Source organism: Anomaloglossus baeobatrachus, chromosome 6, assembly GCF_048569485.1.
Source record: "Anomaloglossus baeobatrachus isolate aAnoBae1 chromosome 6, aAnoBae1.hap1, whole genome shotgun sequence".
NCBI classification, from domain to species: domain Eukaryota; kingdom Metazoa; phylum Chordata; class Amphibia; order Anura; family Aromobatidae; genus Anomaloglossus; species Anomaloglossus baeobatrachus.
Genome location: NC_134358.1, coordinates 492709916 through 492724850, shown reverse-complemented (window position 1 = coordinate 492724850; position 14935 = coordinate 492709916). Strand labels below are relative to the sequence as shown.

Genomic DNA, 14935 nt, shown 5'->3' with positions numbered 1-14935 from the left:
ATGAAACAAATGTATCAAAATAGAAGAAACTACTGTATACCAAATGGTTCACGCCATTTATTGTATACAGATCTAATCACAAAAAGATCAAATAAAACGGGGTCCTTGACATGCTTTTGATTTAAATTGACCCCAGGTTGCCATTTATAATCTTACCCTCATCCCTTCAAACCGTGATAAAGCCCTTAATGGTCTCAAAGCTCTGAGGGTCCTAAGTGATTTAATAGGACCAAATTCGGAGAATCCCAGTGCAGTTGCTATGAGGCTTATTAAAGACACCTGAATGGAGACACAAAAGCAGAATCCAAGCTGTTAACTCACGGTCATCTCCATTGTTACATTAATGCCGGTGAAGAGGAACCTTGGACCTGTGAAATAGTAAATGTTGTTAAGCTTCAGGAAGGAACTGCAGTTGTAGAGATTGAGCACCCTTTCAAGGTACTTATATTTTGACTTTGACCATAAGTCTATGAAGATGCCCCAATGTGACCCCACAACCATCTTCAACTGTTGACAATGACTTAAGTTCAGAATTACTACTTATACTGCAATTCCTTAGCCACAAGGAGAAAGAAAATAAGGTTATTTTCCTGTAAAAGTAAAATCCAATTAGAAACATACATAGAACTTTTACCCTTACCCTCATTCCTTCAAATCTGGACAAGGCTCGTAGAGGCCTCAATGCCCTCAGAGTTCTGAGAGACTTCACGGAACCCACTTGGCCTTGACTATTTCCAAAAGTTGCTATCAGACAAGCTACTGAAATCTGTATAGATTGAACGAAATGTAAAATTATTGATCAAATGCAAGCAAATCAAATTAGATCCCGCCTGTTGTCTGTAGTTATCGTCGTTGGTTTCCAATGGGGAAAGTGGTTATTTTACAAATTAAATTGCCAAGCAGATACACTCCAAAAATGTCTTACCTCAGCCCTAGTTTTAATAATGGTTTATTGATCACCAGATGCTTAAATATATTTTATTTGCATTGATAAAGACATAAACAATGAAGTTCTACTGAATAATAGCCTCATCTTACATCAGGCCCTACGCACTGCTTCATCAGGGAAGGTTTTGTTATGTTATCAGATCTGGGATGTGAGTGAGATAAATTCAGCCTCAGATGGAACATGGGTCTAATAATCTCCTTTGCAGTCAACAAATGAGCTAATCAGTGTGATTTTCATAGGTCCCCCTGAGATAACGATCGATCCTTCTGTGCCAGTGTTTACATACCTTCTTATTTCGAGATTGTGAAAAGCTACTGGATAAGGACTACTAACAGAATTTGTAAATCAATGCTTCAAGACATCATGTTTATTTCTAATGGGGAATTGTGGTGTCTAAATACTAATCTCTAAATATACATTGACATTATTACTAGTATATAAGGAAAACTTGTCTGTAGCAATATTCTTCACTGCTTTTTTTTTTTTGTTTATTTTACTTTTAGGCTTCAATCACAATTTTAATATTCTGTATGTATGTATGTATGTATATATTGATTATGTTTTTCAATATAGTGAGAAAAATGTATTGCATGTATGTACTTATGTATTCTAAAACAAACTGTATGTATGTATTCTAAAGTCAAAACCATTAAAGGGGTTGTCCGGTCTAAAATGACAAGTTGGCAGACAATCTATGTGTCATTCTGTGTGACTGCAGGCTTGTGAATCCTCACATTGTGTACTGTACACTGCAAGGATTATCCAGTGTCAGAGTTGGGAATGACGGTGGTTACGTGGCTGCAAGTATACAATATACATACTCCCCGCCAGAATCCAACTAGATGGGAGCATCTTCACTCAATGTAAGTGCACGTGGTGGGGCCGTGCCCCTATAATCAGATTGTGGCAGGGAGTGTGCATATCGCATACTTGTGGTCAAGTCACCGCCATCCCCGGGCACAGTTCATGCGATAGGAGGATTCACAAGTCTGCAGTCACAAGGAGTGACTGCAAATTTGTCATTTTAGACCAACAACCCCTTTAATTTCCAGGACACATCTAGAAAACAATCATTTAGTAGACAACTATCAGACTCCCTTGGGGCAGCCTAAGGATCTATCAATTAAAACCCAACTGTCTGAGTTATATCACGTCTATTATTTGTTGTAAAGGCAAGAGTCAGATGGTCCCCATATCAATCAGATCCTCGACTTGTTGTGCCAAAAATTGTTGTGGTTGGCCAAGATCCATATTATATGTATGGCTAACTTAGCAGTTGCATTCAACAGTGACTTTTATGCGGTACGAAGCTGCTGTATCAAAAATAATGAAGATGGAAAATGATACCAACATTCACATGAATTGCTTTTGGGATAAATAGCTACTTCAATTCTTTAAAATTCCTAGATACAATTTGTCCTGGATTTTGTAGTATGCAAGTAGCAGTTAATTATTGTAAAAGGTACCTTATGACTAAATTCACCGGCATCATGATGTGTTGAGAGTGTAGCAGAATGTGTGATCCTAGCACACGCAGAAGAAGTCATAGTTTGAATTTGGAAAAATATTGATCTTCCTTTTTAATCAATATGCACAGAACCAAGAAACAGCTGTAATTTGTTATAGGCTATTACCAATCAATGATTTCGAAAGGTTTGGACAGAGCCAAATCCTAATAATCGAGCCATTACATCCCAGAAGAGTAGCTAGGCACAACTACCCCTTTTTGTAACAAATAATATAAACACCTACTCAATAATTATCCTCTATAGACCTATTCTCCTGAACTCCTAGATACATTGGACAAATGTTAAACGGACCTATTATTTATGGCCAACAACAGTCAAGAGCTTTAGCTCTGAAATATATAGGAAGGCTTTATGTCAGACTTTCCCCTTCTTGATGCAGCTTTGGGAAGCGGAGGTGATAATCCGTCTTGATCCATGGATTTAAGGATGTAAATCCCACCTGTTGCAACCAGTTGGCAGGCAAACAAACTTAAGATAAATGATTTTCCAACTGTAGCGCTGAAGAACAGCTAGCAAGATGTATTTTTCCCTGGAAATCAAGTCTGCTACTGTCACTACAGAAATGTCTTTTGGCTTATTTTCACAATGAATATAATAAATAAGAATGAATTATAATTCTAGACTGTTCCTCACAAAAGAGCAAATAACCAACAGGATCCTTTTTCCCTGTATAACGATTTGTGTTGGCAAATCATCAATATGACAAGAGCGTAAATGTCATATCCTTCCCATAACTTTGGTTAAGAACTCCAAATTCTCATCATACAAATTCCTAACACTGATGCAAAATATAAGAACAGACTATAATTCAGATAAAAACAACTGGAAAGCCACTTATAGTACAAACACCTCCCAAGAGAGTGTAAAGAAGTCATCGGATTGTCATCTCAAGCTATTGATCTCAGGATAAACCGAGCCAAGAATGAATATTCTAAGCAATGTGACAAGGTATCAGCAGGGTATAATATATAATATAATAATTCATATATAAATCTAAACAAAACTCCGATACTTGTGTCTGAATAATAGGCTCAGGAACTTTTTGTATCCCTTAAGCTGCTATAATTACAATATGCTAAACCTTATTTCATTTAGCAGTTCCTAAAATGATATAATACATAAGAAAATATCATGCGAAGTTCAGCTCTGCACACACCTACTGGCAAGGTGGCTTCAGACTCTGTTCACACTGCAGAGTCTGACAAGCAACTTGAGGCTTCTGGATTGTTCAACGAGAACCGGGTGTCGGCTGGTTCAGGTTCACTGGTCTGCAGTGTTAATCCCTGCAGACTGGTGAGCAGAATGTAAAGGCTTATGTTGCTGATTGCCATGTGCAACTGTCTCCTCCCTATATTAAGCACGGCTTCCTTCCTGTATGTGCCGATGGTAACTTCTACGATCCTGGTCTTGGTGTTTCTTCTGTTCATGGTGATCCGTGCTGCCCTTCTGAGTGGTGTCAGTGTGTCCCTGTTGTGCGTTACCTCCCCCCCCTTTTCCGTTGTTTCCCAATACACATATTTTCTCTCCTGTGTGTGTTGAGTGCTGTGTGTACGAGTTTCAGTTCTCCCTTGTCTGTGTTGTTTTTTGGAGTTCCGTCTTTGTGTTTCCCGGTCCATCCCGAAGGTGGAGGAGAGGGGGAGTAAGATCAGGTCCCGAACAGGAATTAGGGCCACGCTGGGTTCTCGGACCAGGTTACCATCAAACATACCTCCGAGATAAGGGACAGGACAGGGTTGCCAGTCTGAGGGCCAGTTTAAGGGCCCCTGTTCTATCTCCATATACCCTGTGGCAGAAAACTGCTGTAAGTAAAGGTTCATTTACTCTGAAAGATGATTATGAACGAGTATTCATAGGATCGTTCGATCCACGATAATATTACAGTGTAAACAGGCTGAAGATCATCTGATGAACGAGCAAAATGCTCATTCATCGGGTGAATGCTCTCATGCGCTGCACAAAAAAAACAAAATGCTCGGCAGCGCATCATCCTCTGTAAACAGAACTCGGGGTGATGAGCGCACTGGCAATCTATGTGCCCTGGACAATCTATTATAGATCATTCAATGCGCACTATTAAGCGCGATCTGCCTGTCTAAACCGGTTACACAATGGCAGACTGGTAAATATTTACAAATCCGGTAGTCATTTACTAATGCAAAAAGGTCAAACAGTTCATCTAAACTTGTAACTGATGAACCATTCGGCTTCAATAATTCAAAGTACTGAGATAAAATGTGCAAAACATGTTTTTAGTCCATTGCATACAGCACAAAAAAATTCCTGACCATCATAAAGGCAGAATGACTCAGAAGATTACAGTGATCTGAAGGTTCAGTAAAATGGAAAATACCGTGCCTGTACATTATGCAGGGGAAGATTGAAAAAAGGAAAGAGAAAGCACCGTACACCGGCACTAGATGGTGAAATCTTCAAAAGACAGAACTCAGAAGTGGCTTTTACTGGGAAAAGTAGAAAGAAGACAAAAAAAAAATGTTGCAGTTCCTTTTTACTGAAGAAAAGTGTTTTTGTGCAGAAAATTCACATCCTGTACGATCTTCATTGTGGAGCACTAAATTGCAAGACTGAGCAGAGCATTACTGTGGTTTGACACTTTTAAGTCAAGAGTAGAGATGAGGGGACTCACTGAAGTTCAGGTTCGATGGGTTCAGCCGGGCTTTCTTTTGACTTTAACCCCAATGGAAGTCACTGATTGGGCAGTTCAGCGCCCCACCCACATACAGCAAACCATAAACAGAACACTTCCGGGGGGAGGGAGGACAGGGATTTTTTTTGTGCGCACTACATCCGTTACCACTGTTGTTACCCCTAGTCAAAAACTGCAAGCGACTCGCACTGGGCTGAGCACCGAGCGTTCTCAAGCACAGTGATGCTCATGCAAGTGTTCAGCATATGTAAAGCACACAAACTCCAACACTCATTTTGTTGTGAAAAAAAAACACCAAACTTGAGTCCAGGCATTAGTAAAAAAGAAAAAAATTGAATCTATGTTCTATAAGCATAGTTCTGCAAAGTATAGGCTATGTTCCCATGAGGTGTTTGTTGTCTTTTACTTTTTTTATGCTCCTTTTTTATGCTAATAAGCTGCATTGTGCCTCTTTCCTGCTACGATTCTTGATGCATTTTTGCTGAATAAAACTAACTTTGTTAAACATGTACTCTAGATTAGAGATGAGTGAACCTGAGGTTCGGTGTCGTACCAAACACAGATTTTACAAAAAAAAAGACAGAGTTCGGGTTTGGATTTCGGATTCTTTACATAGGAACACCACTCATGCGAGCAACGCTGTGCTCGGGTACATTCGGTGCTCAGCCCAGTACTAGCCACTTGCAGTGTTTGAATGCCTCGCAATGGGGGAAACAACAGCGTGATTAAATGTAGTGTGCACCAAACAAAAAAAAATGGAAAAACCTCGCCCACCTGTCCCCGAAATGATCTGCTTATAGCTGGCCAAATGTGGGCGGAGACCCGAACTGCCCATTTCTCAAAGGAATAACAGAGGAGTGACACAACGTGGACATCTAATAAAAGATGCCCCATTAAAATTAGTATTTAAAGTGTTTGTCCACTACTCAGAGAATCCCTCTCAATCACCATGTTTGCCTCTGTTAAAATAACAATGCTTATACTCGCCTCCGAAGTCCAGTGGTGTCGGCACTCACTCTCCCGGGTTCATGTGACGTTGTTATGTGACACAAGGTCTGCGCCCAATAAGTGCTGGCATCTCTTTCTGTATCAAACATCAGAGGAAGTGGGCAGCCGGCCGCAACTCTGACTTCCTCTTGATGATTGAATCTTCCAAAGGTTGAGGGATAGAAGCCAACGCTAAGTGGGCTCAGAGCTCATGTGTCATAACAACGTCACATGAGCCTCAGGAGAGCAAGTGTCAACAACGCTGTAATGGCGCCAACATCAGAGGTGACTATAAGCATTGTTATTTTAACGGGGGCAAACATGTTAATTGAGAGGAGGTTGTCCAAGTAGAGGACAACCCCTTTAATGTTATATTTCTGCTTGGTAGAGCTTTATCAGGTGCATAGATAGGGTGAGTGGTAAAGCTGAGCTTGCATTTGCAGGGAACTGGCAACAAGAGAAAATACAATTATTTAAATATTTAATAAATACAAAAGACTATAGTATTTTAGGAGCAGATTTACTTGAGATAGTAGAAAAGTCCAGGGCTTCCGCATAGCAGTAAAGCACTGGGGTATGGCCGGCTAAGGATTGGACAACAAAAGAAAGAAAAGCCCTCAACAATGGCCTGTTACCTTTATTTATAGAAAACCATAAAACATACCAACATCAAAGCAGAGTAGAGCAACAAGGTGGTCTCTGGCAATGGCCATTAATCAGTGGCACATTTTTATGGTTTGCTATAAATAAAGATGATCTGCCATTGGTGAGTGACATCCTTTTCTTCTTTTTTTATACTGAACAGTGGACACAACTACTATAAGTAATTGATCACCATTATGAAAGGCGAGTAAGCCCGAGCAGCGTTGTGTGCAAAGCACATCGGAGATGTTCCACATTTCAGGGGTTGTAATAATCACTATATATACACATATATATATATATCTATATATATATAGATATATATACACATATATATATCTATATATCTATATATATATATATATATATCTATCTATATATATATATATATCTATATATATATATATACAGATATATATATATATGTATATATATGTATATATATATATATATATATATATATATATATATATATATATATATATATATATATATATTGTTATGATCTGGAACCATGGAAGATCACAATAGATCATTGGCAAAAACTTGACAAGAGCATTGGCAACTAATCTGGCTGCCATCCCCTTACTAACCATCAACACTAGAAGTAGCACTGAGGGGTGAACTAACATCCTATGCACCGTGAACCCAGCTGGAGGACTAGCTATCCTAAAGGAAGGATGAATAACTCTCTGCCTCAGAAATAGTACTACAAAAGGTATAGCAAGCCCCCCACATTCAAAGACAATACACAGATGGATGATAGGATTAGCAAAGGTGAGGCCCCACTGACTAAATAGGAAAGAATAGGAAAGGGGCTGATGGTGGCCAGAGAAAAACCCTACAAAAACCCAAATACCTGATAGTACAAAAAGGTCCTCAGATCGCATGATCTGCACTCCGTCCTATATCAGGCGCTCTTGTCAAACCAATGAACAGAAAACAGGAACAATTACAAATTCAAGGAGCAACAAACACATGGACTTACAGGAGCAAAACTCCAAACACAGCTGAAGGGAGCTTCCCAGCTAAGCAACAGAGAGGGAAGATTCCTGCATTCAAATAAACTGACAATAACCACAATAATTGACAACCCAGATAAGAACAAAAGAACAAAAACAACATAAGAAAGAAACAAGCACTTATCTGAGGTAGATGTGGTCAGAAGCAAGATGAAAAGGCTGGTGAGCTACAGGACAATGATAACCGGCTCAGACTGCCAGGAGACCAAGGTTTAAATAGGCAGAGAGTTAACAATGGAAACGCACAGTGCTCCAGCACACCTGGTCTCTGTCCAAACCATTCCCGGCAACAAGAGGGAGCCCCTCACAGCAGCAAAAGCATAACTGACATTCACAACAGTACCCCCCTTCTTGAGGAGGGGTCGCCGAACCCTAACCAACGCCACCGGGTTGTTCAGGATGAGCATGATGGAATGCACGACCCAACCTGTCCGCATGAATGTCAGAAGCCACAACCCAAGAGTTATCCTCCTGCCCATAACCCTTCCATTTGACAAGGTACTGAAGCTTCTGTCTACAGTGACGGGAATCCAGAATTTTTTCAACCTCATACTCCAGATCCCCTTGTACCAAAACAGGGTCAGGAGGCGCTGCTGCAGGAACTGTTGGCTCCACATGTCTCTTCAACAAGGACTTATGGAAGACATTGTGAATCTTAAATGACGCAGGCAGAGCCAAATGGAACGATACAGGGTTGATAATCTCCGAAATCTTATAAGGTCCAATAATTCTGGGCTTAAATTTAGGAGACGGAACTCTCTTAGGAATATTTCTAGAGGACAACCCCAGCATGTCCCCCATGTTAAACTGGGGACCAACAGTGCGACGCCGGTTGTCAAATTTTTGGGCAGTTTCTTGGGATTGAAACAATTTATCCACTACCTGCCCCCAAATCTGCTGCATTCTGTTTACCACTGAATCCACCCCAGGACAGTCAGACGCCTCAAGCTGCCCCGAGAAGAACCTGGGGTGATACCCAAAATTGCAGAAAAATGGAGACACCAATGTGGAAGAGCTAGCCTTATTGTTAAGGGAAAATTCAGCCAAAGGCAAAAATGAAACCCAATCATCCTGATCCGCAGAAACAAAACACCGTAAATAGGTCTCCAGGGTCTGGTTATACTGTTATGATCCGGAACCATGGAAGATCACAATAGATCATTGGCAAAAAGGTGACAAGAGCATTGGCAACTAATCTGGCCACCATCCCCTTACTAACCATCAACACTAGAAGTAGCTGAGGGGTGAACAAACATCTTATGCACCGCGAACCCAGCCGGAGAACTAGCTATCCTAAAGGAAGAAAGGATGAATAACTCTCTGCCTCAGAAATAGACCTGCAAAAGGTATAGCAAGCCCCCCACATTCAAAGACTACGGTGAAATAGGAAAATACAATACACAGATGGATGATAGGATTAGCAAAGGTGAGGCCCCACTGACTAAATAGGAAAGAATAGAAAAGGGGCTGATGGTGGCCAGAGAAAAACCCTACAAATATCCAAATACCTGATAGTACACAAAGGTCCTCAGATCGCACGATCTGCACTTCGTCCTATATCAGGCACTCTTGTCAAACCAATGAACAGAAAACAGGAACAATTACAAATTCAAGAAGCAACAAACACATGGACTTATAGGAGCAAAACTCCAAACATAACTGCAGGGAGCTTCCCAGCTAAGCAACAGAGAGGGAAGATTCCTGCATGCAAATAAACTGACAATAACCACAATAATTAACAACCCAGATAAGAACAAAAACAACATAAGAAAGAAACAAGCACTTATCTGGGGTAGATGTGGTCAGAAGCAAGATGAAAAGGCTGGTGAGCTACAGGACAATGATAACCGCCTCAGACTGCCAGGAGGCCAAGGTTTAAATAGGCAGAGAGTTAACAATGGAAAAGCCCATTGCTCCAGCACACCTGGTCTCTATCCAAACCATTCCTGGTTACAAGAGGGAGCCTCACAGCAGCAAAAGCATAACTGGCATTCACAACATATAATATATGTATATATATATATATATATATATATATATATATATATATATATTATATACTTTGAGAGACAAGGGGAGAGTATGTATTACTTATTGGGGGAAGGACGCAAAACAAAATCTTAACTCCAGAGAGAAAAGAACATGCCTCTGACTTTTACCATAATTATAACTATAGAAAACTGATGAAATTTTGTTTGTAAAAAATAAAACAAATGAAAATAAATAAATAGAAAGACCGTCCTATGCCAAATACTAACAATGGACGTATTAGTTTAATAGCAATCTGCTGATGTAATGGCATTTATACATTTTGCATATTGTGTTTGTGAAATAATATGTCGACTCCCTAATGCACAACAGAGCTGTGGCAACAAACTCACAAATCCTCAGAGGTCTCATAAAGGCTGAGCAACCAGATCCTGTCATTAGTAGATTTGGAGAAATAATCATGTTCATTCCAAGCTTTGTATTGCAGTGTATCACTGTAGAATTTTCTTTATTTCAGTGAAAGTGAACCTGATACACAATGTCAGACTGGGACGCCAATGGCTCACCAGTGACACTGATTCTGGAGGTCCACTGGTCAGTAATATGCAATACTACCTGACGCTTGTTTTCAAATTTGGCAAAGCTTCTATAGAATAATAGATGCTGCCCTAGTCTGTACATGTATGTACAGTTAGGTCCAGAAATATTTGGACAGTGACACAATTTTCGCGAGTTGGGCTCTGTATGCCACCACATTGGATTTGAAATGAAACCTCTACAACAGAATTCAAGTGCAAATTGTAACGTTTAATTTGAAGGTTTGAACGAAAATATCTGATAGAAATTGTAGGAATTGTACACATTTTTTTACAAACACTCCACATTTTAGGAGGTCAAAAGTAATTGGACAAATAAACCAAACCCATACAAAATATTTTTAATTTCAATATTTTGTTGTGAATCCTTTGGAGGCAATCACTGCCTTAAGTCTGGAACCCATGGACATCACCAAACGCTGGGTTTCCTCCTTCTTAATGCTTTTCCAGGCTTTTACAGCCGCAGCCTTCAGGTCTTGCTTGTTTGTGGGTCTTTTCGTCTTAAGTCTGGATTTGAGCAAGTGAAATACATGCTCAATTGGGTTAAGATCTGGTGATTGACTTGGCCATTGCAGAATGTTCCACTTTTTTGCACTCATGAACTCCTGGGTAGCTTTGGCTGTATGCTTGTGGTCATTGTCCATCTGTACTATGAAGCGCCGTCCGATCAACTTTGCGGCATTTGGCTGAATCTGGGCTGAAAGTATATCCCGGTACACTTCAGAATTCATCCGGCTACTCTTGTCTGCTGTTATGTCATCAATAAACACAAGTGACCCAGTGCCATTGAAAGCCATGCATGCCCATGCCATCACGTTGCCTCCACCATGTTTTACAGAGGATGTGGTGTGCCTTGGCTCATGTGCCGTTCCCTTTCTTCTCCAAACTTTTTTCTTCCCATCATTCTGGTACAGGTTGATCTTTGTCTCATCTGTCCATAGAATACTTTTCCAGAACTGAGCTGGCTTCATGAGGTGTTTTTCAGCAAATTTAACTCTGACCTGTCTATTTTTGGAATTGATGAATGGTTTGCATCTAGATGTATTTGTATTTACTTTCATGGAGTCTTCTCTTTACTGTTGACTTAGAGACAGATACACCTACTTCACTGAGAGTGTTCTGGACTTCAGTTGATGTTGTGAACGGGTTCTTCTTCACCAAAGAAAGTATGCGGCGATCATCCACCACTGTTGTTATCCGTGGACGCCCAGGCCTTTTTGAGTTCCCAAGCTCACCAGTCAATTCCTTTTTTCTCAGAATGTACCCGACTGTTGATTTTGCTACTCCAAGCATGTCTGCTATCTCTCTGATGGATTTTTTCTTTTTTTTCAGCCTCAGGATGTTCTGCTTCACCTCAATTGAGAGTTCCTTAGACCGCATGTTGTCTGGTCACAGCAACAGCTTACAAATGCAAAACCACACACCTGTAATCAACCCCAGACATTTTAACTACTTCATTGATTACAGGTTAACGAGGGAGACGCCTTCAGAGTTAATTGCAGCCCTTAGAGTCCCTTGTCCAATTACTTTTGGTCCCTTGAAAAAGAGGAGGCTATGCATTACAGAGCTATGATTCCTAAACCCTTTCTCCGATTTGGATGTGAAAACTCTCATATTGCAGCTGGGAGTGTGCACTTTCAGCCCATATTATATATATATATATAATTGTATTTCTGAACATGTTTTTGTAAACAGCTAAAATAACAAAACTTGTGTCACTGTCCAAATATTTCTGGACCTAACTGTACATGTCATAAAGAAATTGTCCAATACTTTTACATTGATGTCCTATCCTTAGGATAGATCATCAATGTTTGATCATCTAGGGTCCAACACCCGACTCCTCCACTGATCAAATGTTCTCGGTGCCGGAGGCAGTAGCTCTCAGTTCCGGAGCTGCTTTGTAACCTGATAGTGGCCGCAGCCGGGTACTTTACATCCACCTTCCATTCAAATCAATAACAGGTGGATGTGCAGTACCCGGCTGTGGCCTCTATAAGACCCGATTGCCTGCTGCCACCGCTGGAGCAGAGAACAGATGATCTGTGTGGTTGAAGGGTGTTGAACCCCGGACGATCAGACATTGATGACCTATCCTAAGGTAACAGTAACATTTGTGGACAACCTCTAAGTGTACTGTGCCAAACACTTCTCATATGGGGAGTACCAGTTAACCTGCACAGGAGCCCACTGGGGCATTAACCTTCTTCCCTGTGGGTAAGTCTGAGCCTGCTCACAGCTGAACCACGGGGAGCATGAATCACAGTCCGGCTCTGTTATTTCACCCATATACTGTATGTTTTTATATCAGAAACGCTCTGGTGTTTCAAAGGAAACATACTTATAAAAGTAGACGGGGGATGATGCAACTAGGATAACTAGTCAATGAGACAGGTTTCCAACATCTTGTCCCCACCCATTCCTACAGACTGACTTGTCTCTCCTTATGTACATGCACAGACCTGCCAGTCAAGGAGCAGGGAAGGGAGGGCAGGAGACACTGAGAGCACTGGCCTCTTGCACTATTCATCCTAGTTGCTAAGGCCAGAAGAACGCAGCTTGACTCTGATTCATCCTAGTTGCTAATGCCAGAAGAACACAGCTGGACTCTGATTCCTCCTAGTTGCTAAGGCCAGAAGAGCAGAGCTGGACTCTGATTCATCCTAGTTGCTAAGGCCAGAAAATAGAGCTGGACTCTGATTCATCCTAGTTGCTAAGGCCAGAAGAGCAGAGCTGGACTCTGATTCATCCTAGTTGCTAAGGCCAGAAGAGCAGAGCTGGACTCTGATTCATCCTAGTTGCTAAGGCCAGAAAATAGAGCTGGACTCTGATTCATCCTAGTTGCTAAGGACAGAAGAGCAGAGCTGGACTCTGATTCATCCTAGTTGCTAAGGCCAGAAGAGCAGAGCTGGACCTTTATTCATCCTAGTTGCTAAGGCCAGAACAGAGTCATCCTAGTTGCTAATCCTAGTACATTAGAGAGTTTAATACATGCCTGTTGGATTAAAAACTGGATTCCCTTTGCAGCACACTGTAATGTAAAACGTTGGAGTCTCCTCTAAAATATAGTGATTTTGGAAAATTAATTATTCTCTGCAATTTATTTTTTATAACAAAATATACTTTTGGTAAACAGAAATATTCATTCCATTTTCCAGCCAATGCGACTCTGGGTGTAAAGAAAAAGTACAGTCACTGAGGCAACCATTTAATGCATGAAGGGTTTCACACATCACTCCTACTAATTAGTATAAGGACCATGTGTAAGGCTCTTCGGGCTTTGTATGTTTTGTCTTCCATACCACACAACAGTATTCTTCTCCTAATGTCAGAACGGCAAGAGAACAGATATAATAGAGACACTAAGTAGTGACATCACCAGTTATATGATAAACTCAAGATTAATTTAGTGAGAATACATCAGAAATACCAAATATCTGATTGTGTAAATTATCAGAGGTGACATCCATTTCAAGCAGTATATTTTAAGTAATAATATAGTAATTACTATATTAAAAGTCAAATCTGAATTACTACATGAAATAGAAGGACCCCAGGATTACTGTGTATAGAAGAAATTACATTAGAATCATTATACAAAACGTAATGTATATCAGAAATTCTAAAATAAGTCTACGTTTTCTATCTTAGGCCTCACTTAGATGTCTATGTTGCGCATATGTGTTGCATCCGTTTTTTTCATGGATACAGCACGTACTCATAATCTGTGGTGCCACTCACATATCCATATCCGGCTGACAAGGGCCTTTGCAAGTCTCTGGGTTATGTACGTGTTTAAATAAAGGGCGCTTTACACGCAGCGACATCGCTAGTGATATCGCTGGTGAAAGCCCCGTCCCCTTGGCTGTGCGTCACGGGCAAATCGCTGCCCGTGGCGCACAACATAGCTAACACCTGTCAGATGGACTTACCTTCCCTGTGACGTCGCTGTGGCCGGCAAACCGCCCCCTTTCTCACACGGCAGCCGTCCAATAGAAGCGGAGGGGCTGAGATGAGCAGGCGGAATATCCCGCCCACCTCCTTCCTTCCTCATTGCCGATGGCTGCAGTTCCGATGTAGTTCCTCGTTCCTGCGGTGTCACACATAGCGATGTATGCTGCCGCAGGAATAACGAACAACCTGCGTCCTGCAACAGCAACGATATCCGGGAAAGGAAAGGAATAACGCGTCAACGATCAACAATAAGGTGAGTAATTTTGATCGTTAATGGTCGTTCCTGCGTTTCACACGCAACGATGTCGCTAACGAGGTTGGATGTGCATCACGAATTCCGTGACCCCAACGACATCTCGTTAGCGATGTCGCTGCGTGTGAAGCCCGCTTTAGGATGTATCAATAAGGCCTTAAGGCCGCTTTACACACAACGACATAGCTAACGAGATGTCGTTGGGGTCACGGAATTCGTGACGCACATTCGGCCTCGTTAGCGATGTCATTGCGTGTGAAACGCAGGAACGACCGTTAACGATCAAAATTACTCACCTTATCGTTGATTGTTGACGCGTCGTTCCTTTCCTGAATATTATTCCTGTTGC

The 14935-nt window shown here is 41.1% G+C and overlaps 1 protein-coding gene across 4 annotated transcripts in view; it reads right to left on the bottom strand.

The window, feature by feature from the left end:
- Window positions 1-14935, bottom strand: part of LOC142243464 (sodium channel protein type 5 subunit alpha-like) — a 587685-nt gene that overhangs the window by 78180 nt on the left and 494570 nt on the right. For 3 of the 4 annotated variants that reach the window (XM_075315409.1, XM_075315410.1, XM_075315408.1), the window contains exon 22: window positions 641-766. In XM_075315409.1, the coding sequence (XP_075171524.1) occupies window positions 641-766 (126 nt within the window). Of the gene's footprint in view, window positions 1-156; window positions 280-640; window positions 767-14935 lie in introns of all 4 variants that reach the window. The other variant, XM_075315411.1, reaches the window with a different exon arrangement.